At 54.3% G+C, this 13,086-nt stretch overlaps 3 protein-coding genes; 2 read left to right on the forward strand and 1 right to left on the reverse strand.

Annotated features, from left to right (window-relative positions):
• The first annotated feature begins 1,496 nt into the window (after nucleotides 1–1,496).
• Nucleotides 1,497–3,001, forward strand: CHC_T00008927001 (Sulfate adenylyltransferase, ATPS). XM_005716463.1 is given in 2 exon segments: nucleotides 1,497–2,756; nucleotides 2,757–3,001. The coding sequence occupies 1 exon segment, from the start codon at nucleotides 1,497–1,499 to the stop codon at nucleotides 2,754–2,756; it is 1,260 nt and encodes a 419-aa protein (XP_005716520.1). The 3' UTR covers nucleotides 2,757–3,001.
• Nucleotides 3,002–3,105: 104 nt separating this feature from the next.
• CHC_T00005080001 (hypothetical protein) lies at nucleotides 3,106–5,684 on the reverse strand. The gene is made up of 5 exons (XM_005716464.1): nucleotides 5,592–5,684; nucleotides 4,876–5,315; nucleotides 4,553–4,809; nucleotides 3,516–4,513; nucleotides 3,106–3,354 (listed from the first exon to the last, which is right to left on the reverse strand). Exons 1-5 carry the CDS (start codon nucleotides 5,682–5,684, stop codon nucleotides 3,106–3,108), a joined length of 2,037 nt encoding a protein of 678 aa, XP_005716521.1.
• A 638-nt stretch (nucleotides 5,685–6,322) lies between these two features.
• On the forward strand, nucleotides 6,323–7,949 carry CHC_T00005081001 (hypothetical protein). The gene is made up of 3 exons (XM_005716465.1): nucleotides 6,323–6,350; nucleotides 6,484–7,397; nucleotides 7,542–7,949. Exons 1-3 carry the CDS (start codon nucleotides 6,323–6,325, stop codon nucleotides 7,947–7,949), a joined length of 1,350 nt encoding a protein of 449 aa, XP_005716522.1.
• The last annotated feature ends 5,137 nt before the right edge of the window (nucleotides 7,950–13,086 follow it).

A 13,086-nucleotide genomic window follows, 5' to 3' on the forward strand; every position in this document is an offset into this window, starting at 1 on the left:
CCAAATGCGCGGTCCGCTGCACGTATGGCAATGTGCCCCTGTTTGTTTTAGCGGCAGTCTCTCAGTCTCGGGGTCGCTAGCCTCTCGGCGTGCCTCTTGCGTTTGCCTTTCCGGGACTTCCTCTTCAACTGCGAGCGGGACAGAGGCAGGCAGGGTTGCCGGTTGTGGAGCGAGTACAGTGTTTGCGACGCGTTCTGCCCAGTCGGTTGCGGCAGGGAGAACTTGATAGACCTTTTCGGTCGTGTCGCGCAGGTTCGATTGAAGCTTCTCTGAGTCGCCGCCCTCTGATAGAAAGTAGTAACCCGCGGCACCTGTGGTGATGACGGAGGCGGCGACGGAGAGGCGAATTAAACCCGGAGAAGCCATGATATACTAAAGCGGGCTTCGGAATAGGTTGCCAAACCGTGTTCGCTGGCTAGTTTCCACCTGCTGAAGATGGATGTCGTCGTAGCGCGGACAGGCAATGAAATCGGTTTGCAAAACGCCTTTCGTCCCGAGGTCCAGTGCCGATGCAGGGCACAGTCAGAGAAGAGTGTGCCACCCACGGTAACCCTGCCAAGAGTCCATGCGGAAAGCCATGGCTACCTTGGGGTATTACTGTAATGGTAAAATGTAAGCACCCCTACAGTGCTGTAAGCTTGTTGTGCTACAAACTTACTGTGCTGTTAGCTGTACAGTACGTAAGGACAGTTGTCTAGTACAGTGAAGTCACTGTCAATACTGACTCTTCAGTTGTTTATCTGTAATGGTGATATTGACAGTGACTCGACTGCACCAGACGGATGTCTCTCTGAGTGCCAGGTGGGCGGCGCATATACGATCGGATGGGCAGTGTGAGAAAGTACAGTGGTATGTGCGGCGGCATACTGTAATTCTTCAGACGACGAGGAAGGCAAGGCGGCCCAGTTGGGAAATGAAGTTGTCCAATGGTGGGGAACCAAGTGTTCCTTACAGTTAAATTTGCGGTGAATTTGGCGGGTGACCTCATGCGAGTGCGTGGGCTTGCGGACGAAATGAGGCCAAAATCCAATGTCAGCTGTTGTTGCCGAAACGGTCACCGGCGGCGCAAGACGCGAAAACGGCCGTTGAGTGCACGTCATCACTCTGCAACACTGCTCATCGCGATCCGATTCGCCCATTGCCCTTCGCTTTCCGTCTCGCCGCCACGCGCTGTCAGGGCTCTAAGCCGTCACCAATCCCGCCCGCACGCTTCTCTTCGCCGCCGCTCAAAAGTCTATTTGACTCCCACTTGAACCGTCCGAAGACATCGTTCGCCCCCCCTCCCACCACCTCACCCCTCCCCGCCCACCCGCCCCCACCCCTCTCATTGCCCTCCTCTCTCCTCTTTCTTCACCCTCCGTTTTGTATCCGATAGATCCGCTTGCCCCTAATCACCTGCCCTTGCGCTTACGTCAAATATTATTTGCCCCTACTACAACTGCCTCTTTTCCACTTTCGCATTTTAATCCCCGCGCCAAACACCCTTGATCTTTAAAATGGCCACCATTTCCCCCGTTCATGGAGGCGGCGAACTCGTCGACCGCTATGTCACCGAGCTCGCCGATGCTGAGACTCTCCCCAAGGTCGTCGTCAATGATGTTGACATGACCTCTTTGTACCGTATCGCTGACGGAACCCTCTCCCCGCTCACTGGACCAATGGTCAAGGACGACTATGACACTGTCCTCAATGGCAAGCACATTGTTCGCGACGGCAAGAAGTGGGCCTGGGCCATCCCTATCTGCCTTCCCGTCACCGCCGAGGAGGCCCGATCTGCTCCCGAAGGCGCCAAAGTTGCCCTCTTCTCCGAATCCCAGTCCAAGGTCTTCGGTATCCTCAGTGTCAGCTCCTTGTTCGAATGGGACAAGGCCGCCTTCATCAAGTCGGTCTATGGCACAGAGCGTGTCGATCACCCGGGTGCCCGCCTGTGGATGAACGACGATCGCTCCACGTTCATCGGTGGGGAACTCTCCGTCCTTCCGTATGACGACCCTCGCGAATTCAAGGACAACATCTTCAGCCCCTCTAAGATGCGCGCCTACCTTGCCGAGAAGGGCTACGGCGCCTCCATCGCTTTCCAGACCCGCAACCCTCTCCATCGCGCTCACGAGTACGCCCTCGTCTACGGTGCCGAGTCTCTCTTGCGCGCTGTCGGCGATGAGAAGAAGGTTGGCGTCTTCCTCAACCCGCTCGTCGGACAGCTCAAAGGCGATGACGTTCCGGCCAAGACTCGCATGCAGACCTATGCCCGACTTCTAGATGGCGGTTTCTTGGGAGAAGGCGATATGGATGAGGAGCTCTGGAAGGCCAAGAAGCAGAACCTCAAGGAGCAGGTCAAGCTGGCCGGTTTGGACATGCGCATGTTCTACGGTGGCCCTTCCGAGGCTGTCATGCATGCTATCTACCGCCAGAACCTCGGTATCACCCACTTTATCATCGGACGTAAGCACGCTGATGCCCCGTATGATGACAAGTCTGCCATCTGGGGAGACTTCGACGCTCAGGAGATCTTCCAGAACCTTGAGGGTGAGCTCAGCATTAAGACTGTCAACGTTGGTTTCGCTGCCTACTTTGAGGAACTCAGCCGCGTCGCACTTGTTGCCGATAACAAGGACAAGAAATCTGTCAGTATCTCGGGGACTAAGGTTCGTGAGATGCTTAACCGCGGGGAGAAGCCAGATGAGCGCGTCATGCGCCCATCCACCGCTGAGGTCCTGATCCAGTACTACAATGAAAAGAACGCTGCCAAGAACTGAGCGCACTTATTGTTTTTGTCTCGGTGCCCGCCGCCACCCTTGACTGTGCCACCGTGCATAGGGGGTGCCCCGGTGGCCTTTTTTTGCAAGATGAAAATGGATTTGTAATGTCATATACAGCCGCATTAAGCCGATCCTGCCTTACCAAATAAAGAGTCGTTTTGCAGTCACCTCTATTATTCTGACTTCTGAGGCCTCTCCTGTGGCACTGGAGAGCGTAGAATAAAGTTGTGCCACGAGAAGCAGTACGGCTTTCACCCAGGGGACTGGACTTTTTCAGTCTCTCATCAGGACGGCTTGTAGCCAACCTTGTCGATACATTCGTTGACCTCAAATAAACATGTGACGCTCAGTACGCGAGTTCGCACAACTTGCGGTGAAGTCGTCGGCAGCCGCTACAGATGACTCTGGATATCGCAAGTGTGTGGTCATCTACAAAAGTCAGTTGTCTCGCATGAGGTGATTGGGGTTTTGCGCGCAGTGGCCTACATCTGTCGCTTGTTACTGTGGTAGATGAACAGAGTCGATTCCGGCTGAGTGAAATTCTATAGCAACTCATGATTCTGACGTCTCTTAACTTATTATTGTTTATGTGCGACTTCGGTGTAGCGGTGCTTTCCGTCCTATACAACCACCAGCTGCTTATCGCGACAACTGCTTAGCAACAGCTGTTTCGTTCTTCGGAATAGTTGTAGTCGGGTTGCCAATCTGTCCTTGCATTTGCACACCAGTTAAGGCGGCTAGGTTACCTCCCCAAACCGTTTGCCATTTTAACAGGTCTTGCTTCCATTTTTCGGCCGCCTCCGCAAACATGGGCCCTGCTTCTCGCGCCTGTTCCATATACTGATCCACATCTGCCGGAGTCCACGTAAATGGCATTGACATTGCTCCAAGGGCCGCTAGTGGTGACCCTTGGACGGCAAGAGACGCACCGGAAGCACCGGAGCTTGCCGTGGGAGGTTCAGCAGTCTCGTCTTGTGCCGAACCGCCACATGGCGTACTTTCAACGTCTCCTCCGACAGATTCTGTACGTTCCAGCGCAGAGTTGTGTGAGCTAGTCTTCGCAGGCGCATCCGCAGGTGTTGACTGCTGCGTGTCATTCCCTTGGCTCTCCGCCTTCGCAAGCCCTTCAGATACGGGAGTTTCCACCTCGGCAGTCGCCGCTAATGGCCTCGCTGCAAGCGCAGAGAGCTGTTGCGCCACCATGAGCTGAGTTGGGGAGTCTTGTTGGCCACTTTCTTGCATGTCAGTTGCTGGCTCACTACAAGAAGCCGTTGCTTGTGGATGCGACTGTCCCTCGTCATTGTCCACTACATTATCCTGAGCTTCCTCAAGAAGCCCTGCGACACACTCCTTCGCCTTCGCTAAGGTGACCTTCCCCTCTATTAGCATAGTCTGAAGCTTTTCGACGTAATCGCGCCATCGCTGTGAATAGCCTTTCGGAAATGTTTGCAGAACAGCGTCTAGCTTCTTCAGTGTCATCGCGTCGAACCCAATTGCATTTGGAGCACCGTGTGCAGAATTGTTGGGGATTGGGCCCGCAAATGACTTGCGTCGTTTTGGTGCAGGCGCACTCGTGCTCTCGTCGGCGCCTCTCTTCAAACCAGTCCCAATATTATCAGGATTTCCAGGACCAAGCCACTTGTATGCAGGCTTGCGGTTTGTGGTATGGACCTTCTCGACGAGATTGAGTGAAAGTAGAATGTTTGCAATATCGTAAAGGCGACGAACCTTTGTCTTTAGCAGTTTTGACGCATCTCCCTCTGCTGGTGAGGTGGCTAATGGGTCAGTATCACGTGGTGACCTGCCTAGAAGCTGAATTGCGGCCTGGTCCAGTGACACAGGCCGTTCACCGGCAAGCAAGAAAAGCTGAACAAATCGCTGTGAAAGGACTCCTAGTGACTTCTCCTTTCGGCCTCCGGTTGTCCTCACACGCTTCTGCGGCTCAAGGCCGTTATCGGTTTCGAGGGAGGAAGGTGCAGATCCGGAGAGGCTCCTGTCTGCAGAGGACTGAGACAAGGAGGGGATTGCGTTTTCTGTGAGAGAAAGCCGTCTAGATGGAGTTCTCCGCGGATTAGAGGGTGTGCGAAAATCGTCAGGGGTTCCATAGAGATCGGACGAAGCTTTCTGATTGAGGTCTGCGAGCTTAGAATGAATTTGATGAAACCCCTTCCATAAGTAACAATTCTTCGCTTTGCGGATAACGATGCCTACGCTCTCGAGAACGTTAACAATGTCGTAAATGCGGCGACGCTCGACACCAAGGGAGACCGCTGCAGCATCGAGACAGATCTCCTGTGAAGACGAGGACTGGCCGTACGCAGCGACGAATCTGTAATACAAAATTGAAGCACGGGTGATAAGGATCCGATGCGCGAGATGGGAGAACATGCGGGCATTAGAGTGAGCGCGATGGTATTGGAAATTGTTAGAAGACCAAGGACGTGAAGACAATGCGTTGATATGACGATGCGAAGGATGCGAACGGTGACGGGCATGCCGAGGCAATGCGGGTGGCACAATAGGGCACCAAAGCAAGAAGCATGGCGAGAGCAACAACTAACCTTTCACACAATAACCCCAGGGACTTGTCCTTTCTCGAGTACTCTGCGCCTGGAGTAGAAGCGCGAGGATGCCGCGCGTCGTGCTCCCTCGGCATGGGGGCGGTTCTCCACGCCTTCGCGGCGACGCCGGGCACTTGACGTGTGCTTTTGGACGTGTCTGCAAAGAGGGGTGATTGACGGGCGTGTGCGTCGTGGGTGGGCACAGATTGGGTAAACAAGGAGCAATATTGTCTTACCCGTTGTGCGGCGAAGAATCAGGATGTGGCCAAGCGAGAGGCATGCGTCCTCGACGTTTTGGAGCAGTACGTGGACGTAATCGTTTTGGCGCGAAACATTCCGCAGGCGACCGCCGTTTTTCGCGCATTTCTCAGTAATCTGCAGACGAAGCAGACCCAATTCCGCAGTTTTTCGAATTTATATCTTCTTCCATATAATACTGAGGTCAGGTCCACAACGCCCCTCCCGCCTTCGCCACTGTATTCCTCATTACAATGTACGTAGCAGTAGCGCCACCATTACAGTATTACTGTATCAATCGACGAAGTACTAATGCGGAGGGTCACGCTACGCATTAGTGCCGCCCTGTGTGAATACTAGAAAAACGGCACTACTCTGGAGCGGCAGTGATCAGTTGGATGAGAACCATTGCCCGTCCAAAACTCTGTTATTAAAGTCTGTTGTTGTTTCAAACCCTCCCTCCCATGCCTAGCTTCCAAAAGGCTCGTTTCGCAGACCTCCAATGTGATAAAGCATTGCTAACATCGTGCTCCACACCCAGACTCCCCAAAGACCCACATAACCTTGCCAGAGAGGGAGGTGACGACGTCGTCTGTGACACGAGGCACGACCTGTGTCTGCAAATCTTGGGCGGCACTAATCCGAGGGTGGCAGTAACAAAAACGGCACTATTGCGCGTCCCCTCCCCTGTAAGTGAATAAATTCAATTCAGGTCATCACGAACGTGCGGGAAGACAACTTAAGGTACAAGCACACCTGACTGCGATGGATTTGAGAGACTGGGTAGACGCCCGTACGTCGAGCGAGCAAGGAGCCCCATACACACAGCGCGCACAACTAGTTCAACGTTCTAGTCCTCTAGAATGGTTATCAAGAAGATTCTACCGTAGGGAGGAACGCAATCTGCCCAAGCGAAACATCCGCAGACGCGTCATTTGATGAGGGCCTTGGCAGGATCGTCACGGGGCTGGCCATACTTCTTGGGATATACGAGTCCGTGGAAGACATTACATACAAGGTTTCACTTGTCCGTGCGGCGGAGCCCGGTGAAGGGCCGCCCTGGGTTGGCTTGGCCCACTCGGGGACAGGTACGTCATTAACCCTGAGCTGGTCAGCAGAATGGGGATCAGGAAAAGTATTGATACAAATTACGTCACAGTTTTCCGTAGAAAGAGCCACGAGGGAACACGTCATTGTCGGCGCCAAGATCCACATTATCCCAGGTTGGGCATTTCGGACGGGCGGACACCCGACGGCGTCCTCAATACCCGACGAGCAGGTAGATGGAAGAGTCATCTTGTCGGAATCGACAAGCTGGGGGACGGAGGCCGTAGCAGAGTGTTCAAGGGACCTACGCTTTCTAGCAGCACGGTTAGTTTGGGCAGGTGACGATGAGCTAGCGAGCAATGTGCACATGGAACTACACTCGTCAAGTGCCGGATCAGGTAGTATCCGCGGGCGCCGCACTCAACGAGCGAGGCCCCGGAAAGGAGACGACTCGGATCAAGTTGTAGCTAATGATGGGAGTGACGAGAAGCTGCCGCCAGCACGTTCTATGAGGAAGGCCCATTATGAAAGGCTTGTATCCAAGGTCAATACGTCTGCCAATGAATGGTTTATGTTTGACTTACTGTTCGATCGAGCGTGCGACGACCACTCAGCGGGCGCACTAACTCACAAGATTCTTCAGATTCGCAGTCGTAAGGGAGACGTACGGGCAGGCGACTCTAAGATCGGCGCCAAAGGTTGTATAGTGTGTAACATTGAGGCCAGAGACTGTGATAGAGCCGTCATATACTCTGAGACCGTCTGCGAACCCGTCCAGGTTAATAAGCCGGGAGTGTGGTGAAGCAAGAATGTAGGAGGAGCTGTATACCTTAGCTGCAAGGATATGTGGGCTGAGGTAGAGAGGAATATATATGCCCGAGGGTTTTCTACGACAGTTCGGCAGGTAGGTTTGGATGTTGGTTTTTCAATCGATAAGTTGAAAAACAGCGGTTACAATTGGACATACTGGCTTTACTATGAAATGTACGCCAGCGGAATCCGCACAGATAGTAGGGAGATACGCCAACTGGATACCTATGCTAACTCGCGCCACACGCTGAACGGCTTCAGGTGGATGCTATCCTGCTATGGAGCTATGAGGTCGATATACCCGTTGCTGAACAAGGAGTGGAGCCTCAACAGCCTTCGTCATGTCGAGGGCTTGGTTGGCTGTATTTTAGTGTTCGACTGTGGATTCGTAGCTATGGATGCTGCATACTGGAGTGCTCTCTGGGATGAATCGGGGTCACTTTGGCAAACCCTGGCGCGGTATAACGCGCCGCCTAGAACGAGGTGTGTTCTGGAGCCGGATGTGGTTACATATTCAAACGACTCCGGATCGTAACTTTACAAATTGCCGACGTTGGTTACGGGCTTCCGCATGTGAACACTCAGGCGTGAGAGACTTCTCATGGATAGGGCTGTTGAGCGTGACAGACCGACTATGCAACCTGTCCACGTGGACAGCCTAGTGTCTACGACCGGCAATTTGACCTCATATGAGGTCAGTCATGGCTTCATATCCCTGGCGTTCATTTTTAATGATCACTACAGTGATCATTAATTTTGACGCTTTGTAGCTCACTTTCTACCCAGTGTTTCGAGCTATCAAAATGCATGTCGATAACGGCTAATCAGACGAGTCGACTCGCAAAGGATTGGCAGAAATCGGCCAAGTCTCACGGTTTCGCGATGGTTCCCAAGTGACACCTGGGGACCTCTCATTTTGGGCTAAGTCCACTGTAGTGATCATACACACATGTTCGCTACAGTGATCACAAGGGCTCAAAAGCGGCCCTTTGAGGTGATTTTGCTACATATTTCGGACAACGGAGCCAAGCACTGCTCAGCCGTGCCTTTGAAGCTGTACTTCCGGCGGTGAAGTAGTCGCTGGGAGCACAGAGCACGCGCACCGCAGCAATGGCAACGCTGGATGAGCGACCGCGTCCGTGACGGTCGGAGTCCGCGCGTGCATTTATGGATGCGCCGGCCGTGCGGACGCCCGCTGCAAGGCGCGTCCGAAGCTTGTAACAGCAGCCGGACTACCGGTCGCGGCCGCGATGTGCACGTTCAGCGCGCGCCAGTGCTTATTTGCCACGCTCGTATACATCGCGGAGATGCGACTTCGTGACTGGATGTTGGTTGTCATGCTGCTAGAAGGTAGAGAGCGAGGGGACGGGGGTGTGTAGAAAGAAGGTGTGTGGTTTTATCGGGGAAGAGCATGGGGGGGAGGAAGGCGCAAAGGAGTACACAGAGAAGAAGAGCGAGTGGGTCGATTTCAAACTGCACAAGGGCCTACTGAATGTTGTTAGCGGTCAGGCTGTTGCGTGAGCTTTCCTCCGCTTTGAGGCTGCCGACGTGGGCCGACGTGGTCCTCGTGTCGTTGTCTTCCAAGCGCTTCGCTCGAGCCGAGGGCCTCGGAGGTCGACCTTGCGCATCCCCTCGGTCAGCTGTTATGACAAGTCCACTTAGGTCCTGAGAAGCATGGCCGCGGATCGTGTAGTCAATTAGCTGCCTGACGCTTTGATGTTGCGATTGGCCTCGCCTCCGGAAGTGTACCGCCACGGTAAAGCGGGAGAGGGCGTCTGCCAATGCGTCAGCAACATGTCCTTCTTTGTCAGCCTTGCGACTAGACAGTGTTTTGACTTGATTGTCTGCCGCCTGAGTCCCGTACAGGTCATCATCAAGTGTTAACAAACCAAAAACGGGGTCGAAGTATACATCACGAGACGTGCGGAATGCCAGCGACTCCAACTCGTCGAGCTTTTGTGTCTCGTCGCGCTGAGGATCCCAGAAGTCAGCACCGAGGTCACCGCGACCCATTGCTTTGTAGGCTTAAATGTTTTTGGCAATAAATCGAATCCGCAGAAGTGGGAGAGTATTTGCTCCCGCGTTGGCTTGTACATCACGGATTTTATGCAAGCTGAGCCCAGTTGTCTGGGAGAGGAGAAATGTAGACAAAAATCTCCACATTTCCGGCAGTGTCAAATGTTGAAAGGGCAATTTCTTTATCTCAACAAGCTCGTTTGTCCATTGCATCACTTGAACCAGAAGATCTTCACTAAATAGGCGGATGAAGCTTGCTCTGTTTCGCATCAGAGACCGTGCCTCCAAGGCAACAGTCGTACGATCTAGAACGCCTGAATTGCAATGTGCCTGTCGGGCTGGAACCAGGGTCCAACGGTCCAGCAACAGCACAACCAACAAACAACAACAACAAAGAGTTGCCGACGGCTCAGCCCTACGGAGTTTCCGATTCTCCCTTTCCCTTTAAGTGGGTTTGCGGCCCACAGTAGCTCAAGTCCCTGACAGGGGGGGGGCAAAAGGAAGAGGCCCGGCCCGGGATGAATGGTGGCAGAGTCTTGTACAGGCAGTTGCTCGGCGAGTTCGGGGCGGTGATTAAGAAACCGGGCCCGATGGGTCGTAAATCCAATGCTCGCTGAGCGCCTGGTACACCTTATACCCTTGATAAGGTCTTCGAAGGGGGCGTCGCATCGCAGCCCGACGGTAATTAGCAAATACGTAGCAGCTCTACACCTCCGACACCGGAACGGTCGCAACCTGTATCCGATGGAACCAACACTGTCCTGTATACACAACAGGACCTTCGAGGGAGACATCGTCGCAACAGCCTCCGTCGGGGGACGTAAACAAGTAACAGCGCTACACCCACGTGTCGCCCGATAGCTAAGACACCTACACCGGTCCGGTCGCAACCAAAGCCGATGGCACCAACAACAAACAAAAGAACCAACACAAGAGTCCGATGACTCCAGTCGTCACAATGCGGATCGCAATCAGGCACTGTGGAACCAACACCAGATAAGGGAATAGAAATAGAGACAGAAATAGGAATGGATAGATGAAATAAAGGAAAAGGAATGGGAACCCCCGAGCGCAAAGGATAACGTAATCTGTGGTAAAAGGGAGCGTCTTGGGAAAGACGGACTTCGACCAAGGCGATATTCAACTGTGGTAACTCGGGTTACCTTTAGTGACTTGGTCGTCAGAGGGCTAAGGTATATATCGCCCCGCTGGAGCCACTACAGTAGCTCTCGGCGCTAAATCCAAGATCTAATCTAATGTTAAATAACTAATATGCAACTAATTGAAATTAATAATTAAAATAATAAAGTGAAATAATTTTCACTTGTCACCCCCCCCACTTTGTCATACCCCTCAATTCCTTTTCTTTTCACCCCCTCACGGTGTAGTCGAGTATTGCACTACATATCCCCCTTCCGAGCGCTCTTGTACGCCGCTCCGCCATCGTATAATCTCCTCGCCGTTTCTCTCATAACCCTACACCTCCATGTCCGGTAATCAGTGAAAGTGCAAGAGCAAGACGGACCTCATGTTTCCTTCATCCCCGAGCCATTAGAGTGGTGGTAGCAAACGCAAGCGCTACAGCGTGGGCTTTTCTTCCACTTCCCACGACCCTCTAGGTCTTCCTTCCAATGCCTCGATTACCCCCTGATTGCCAACATAGTGGCCCTGTTGGCCACATCGATTCCGATCCTAACGCTCCGTCCTCGCGTCGATACCCTGCTGCGTCGGAGCTACACGATAAGGCCATGCGCCTTAATCCTGTGCTTTTTGCTTCCGCTAAATGGTTCTCTGTGATCGGTGTATGCGCCTTCGATGACATTGCTTACTCGTTCGCCGACGGCGCCGGTATCCTTCCAGGACAAATCCCCCTTCAAACTATCCGGTCTTACGATTGGTTGGCTGGCATCGCCATTCCTCTATCTATCCTGTGTCACACTTCGCCTCGTGGTCGTGGGGTGTTATCGACCCGCTTCATGACCGCTGTGTGCGACAGGCTTGAGCTGCCATTGACGTAGGATCTCATCCCTGAGGAATTCGGTTGTGACACGTGGCAGTTTCGCACCGAGGGCCAGCGGTCTTACCTCGATAACATGCTGGCCTGGACCTCCGATAACCCTCCTCGTGAAGCTTACCGCCTTTGGTTCAACCAGCGGACCGTCTCGGGCGACGCTATGCTGTGGACCGACGCCATAATTCCGGCTGATTTCCGACTTATCAAGCGGGGTACCATCCCCTTCTTTCAGCACACAGTGCACTTCGAACGCCGTATTCGGTCGGACACTGGTTATTTTGTGGCCTACCAGATGTTGGAGGCGCGCGAAATCGCGAGGTGCCAATACGCGAGTCGTTACCTCGGTACTGTAGTGTTATGATAGATTGTTTTGTATATTAAATATGGTGCAGACCGACGGCGGCGGGGAGGGACAAGCACGGGCTTGTCCTCAACCGACCGCCAAGGTCAGTCCACCCAGCTTATTCTAAACGTCGCCTTCGCTCTTCGCGCGCGTTTAGTCGGAGCCGAGCCGAAGTGGACGCGCAGCACGCGAGCGAGCACGGAACCGCCTCCGCCCGTCAGCACTGGTACGTCACCCAGTGCTGCTCCGGGGCGTCGAGGCGTCGATCCGCTCGTGCGTGCGTGCATCCCTGCTCGCTCCCGCTCTACCACCGCTATCCGGGCCCGAGCCCGGTTCCGTAGCTGGTTGGCCCGCTTCACCCCTTCTCCGATCCAGGGTCTACAGGTCGAACTGCGCATACACCTCCAGTCGTCTGGGGGTGTTTATGCTACAGTGGTCTCCCGACCTAGAAGACCCCGAGATGTTTCCGAGAAGACTTTCTTTTTCCTCCGCGTCCGTACGCGTTGAGATGAGTCAAGAATACGCCACCTCGATCCGGTCCGAACCGGCGGATCCGAGCGCGGCCGCTATGCACGCGCCATCCCCGCCGTTCGGCGACGGCGACGCTGGTCTCCGAGACCGCGAACCGTCGCCCGAGTCCGCCGAAGGACAAGCGGCTGCGATGTTCGATCTCATAGCTGACTACATCGAGGAAGTCCGTACTTCGCTCCGTATAGACGTGACGGACGCCATCTACTCGCGATGTCTGGACGAGCTCCGCTCCCTACGTGAAGGGAGGTTCGATCGAGTCAGCCAGTCCTTGAAGAATCTCCGAGCACTAGTCGACGAGTTACACTCGCGACTGGTGCTCGTCGAAGACTCACGCCTCGCACAGCCCGTACTGCACAGGCAAGGTCGCCCCACGAGGGCGACCTCGACGAGACGTCCCGACGATCGACCGTCCCCGTCCGCAGAACAGTTGGGTGCGTTCGCGCACCTCTCCGCCGAGCTCAACGCTACGCGACAGCGTGCTCGTGACATGGAACGGACCATGGCCGCAAGGCTACCCGGAGCCCCCACGAGAGGGCCCGGTGGTGCCGTACCTCCGAGCGCCGTCGCTCCGGAAGGTTGGCGTCCGACTGGCGCCGATACTAGTCGGACTGCGGAAGGAAACCGTCCTCCGATGGGCGCGAATCTCGCGTCCGAGACCCAAGCATTGCCGCCTATCCCCGCAAGTAGGCGGCAGATGGAAAGCGTATCGTACGCCGACGTACAGGACCGTGGAGGAGCCGCTCGCGGATCCGGGGAACCTATGTTCTC

The sequence above is a fragment of the Chondrus crispus genome, genomic scaffold, assembly GCF_000350225.1.
Source record: "Chondrus crispus Stackhouse genomic scaffold, scaffold_269, whole genome shotgun sequence".
NCBI classification, from domain to species: domain Eukaryota; phylum Rhodophyta; class Florideophyceae; order Gigartinales; family Gigartinaceae; genus Chondrus; species Chondrus crispus.

Excerpts from the sequence above, each read along its gene's own strand:
- CHC_T00008927001 (XM_005716463.1), top strand. The coding sequence starts at position 1,497 with ATGGCCACCATTTCCCCCGTTCATGGAGGCGGCGAACTCGTCGACCGC.
- CHC_T00005080001 (XM_005716464.1), bottom strand. The coding sequence starts at position 5,684 with ATGCGCGAAAAACGGCGGTCGCCTGCGGAATGTTTCGCGCCAAAACGA. Across the intron at positions 4,810-4,875 it reads GACCTCAATCAGAAAGCTTC|ACGGCTTTCTCTCACAGAAA; the intron begins GTCCGATCTCTA and ends AACTCCATCTAG. Across the intron at positions 3,355-3,515 it reads ACCTGTTAAAATGGCAAACG|TCGCACATAAACAATAATAA; the intron begins GTTTGGGGAGGT and ends GCTACACCGAAG.
- CHC_T00005081001 (XM_005716465.1), top strand. The coding sequence starts at position 6,323 with ATGGATTTGAGAGACTGGGTAGACGCCC. Across the intron at positions 6,351-6,483 it reads GAGAGACTGGGTAGACGCCC|ACGCGTCATTTGATGAGGGC; the intron begins GTACGTCGAGCG and ends AAACATCCGCAG. Across the intron at positions 7,398-7,541 it reads TCCAGGTTAATAAGCCGGGA|TTGAAAAACAGCGGTTACAA; the intron begins GTGTGGTGAAGC and ends TCAATCGATAAG.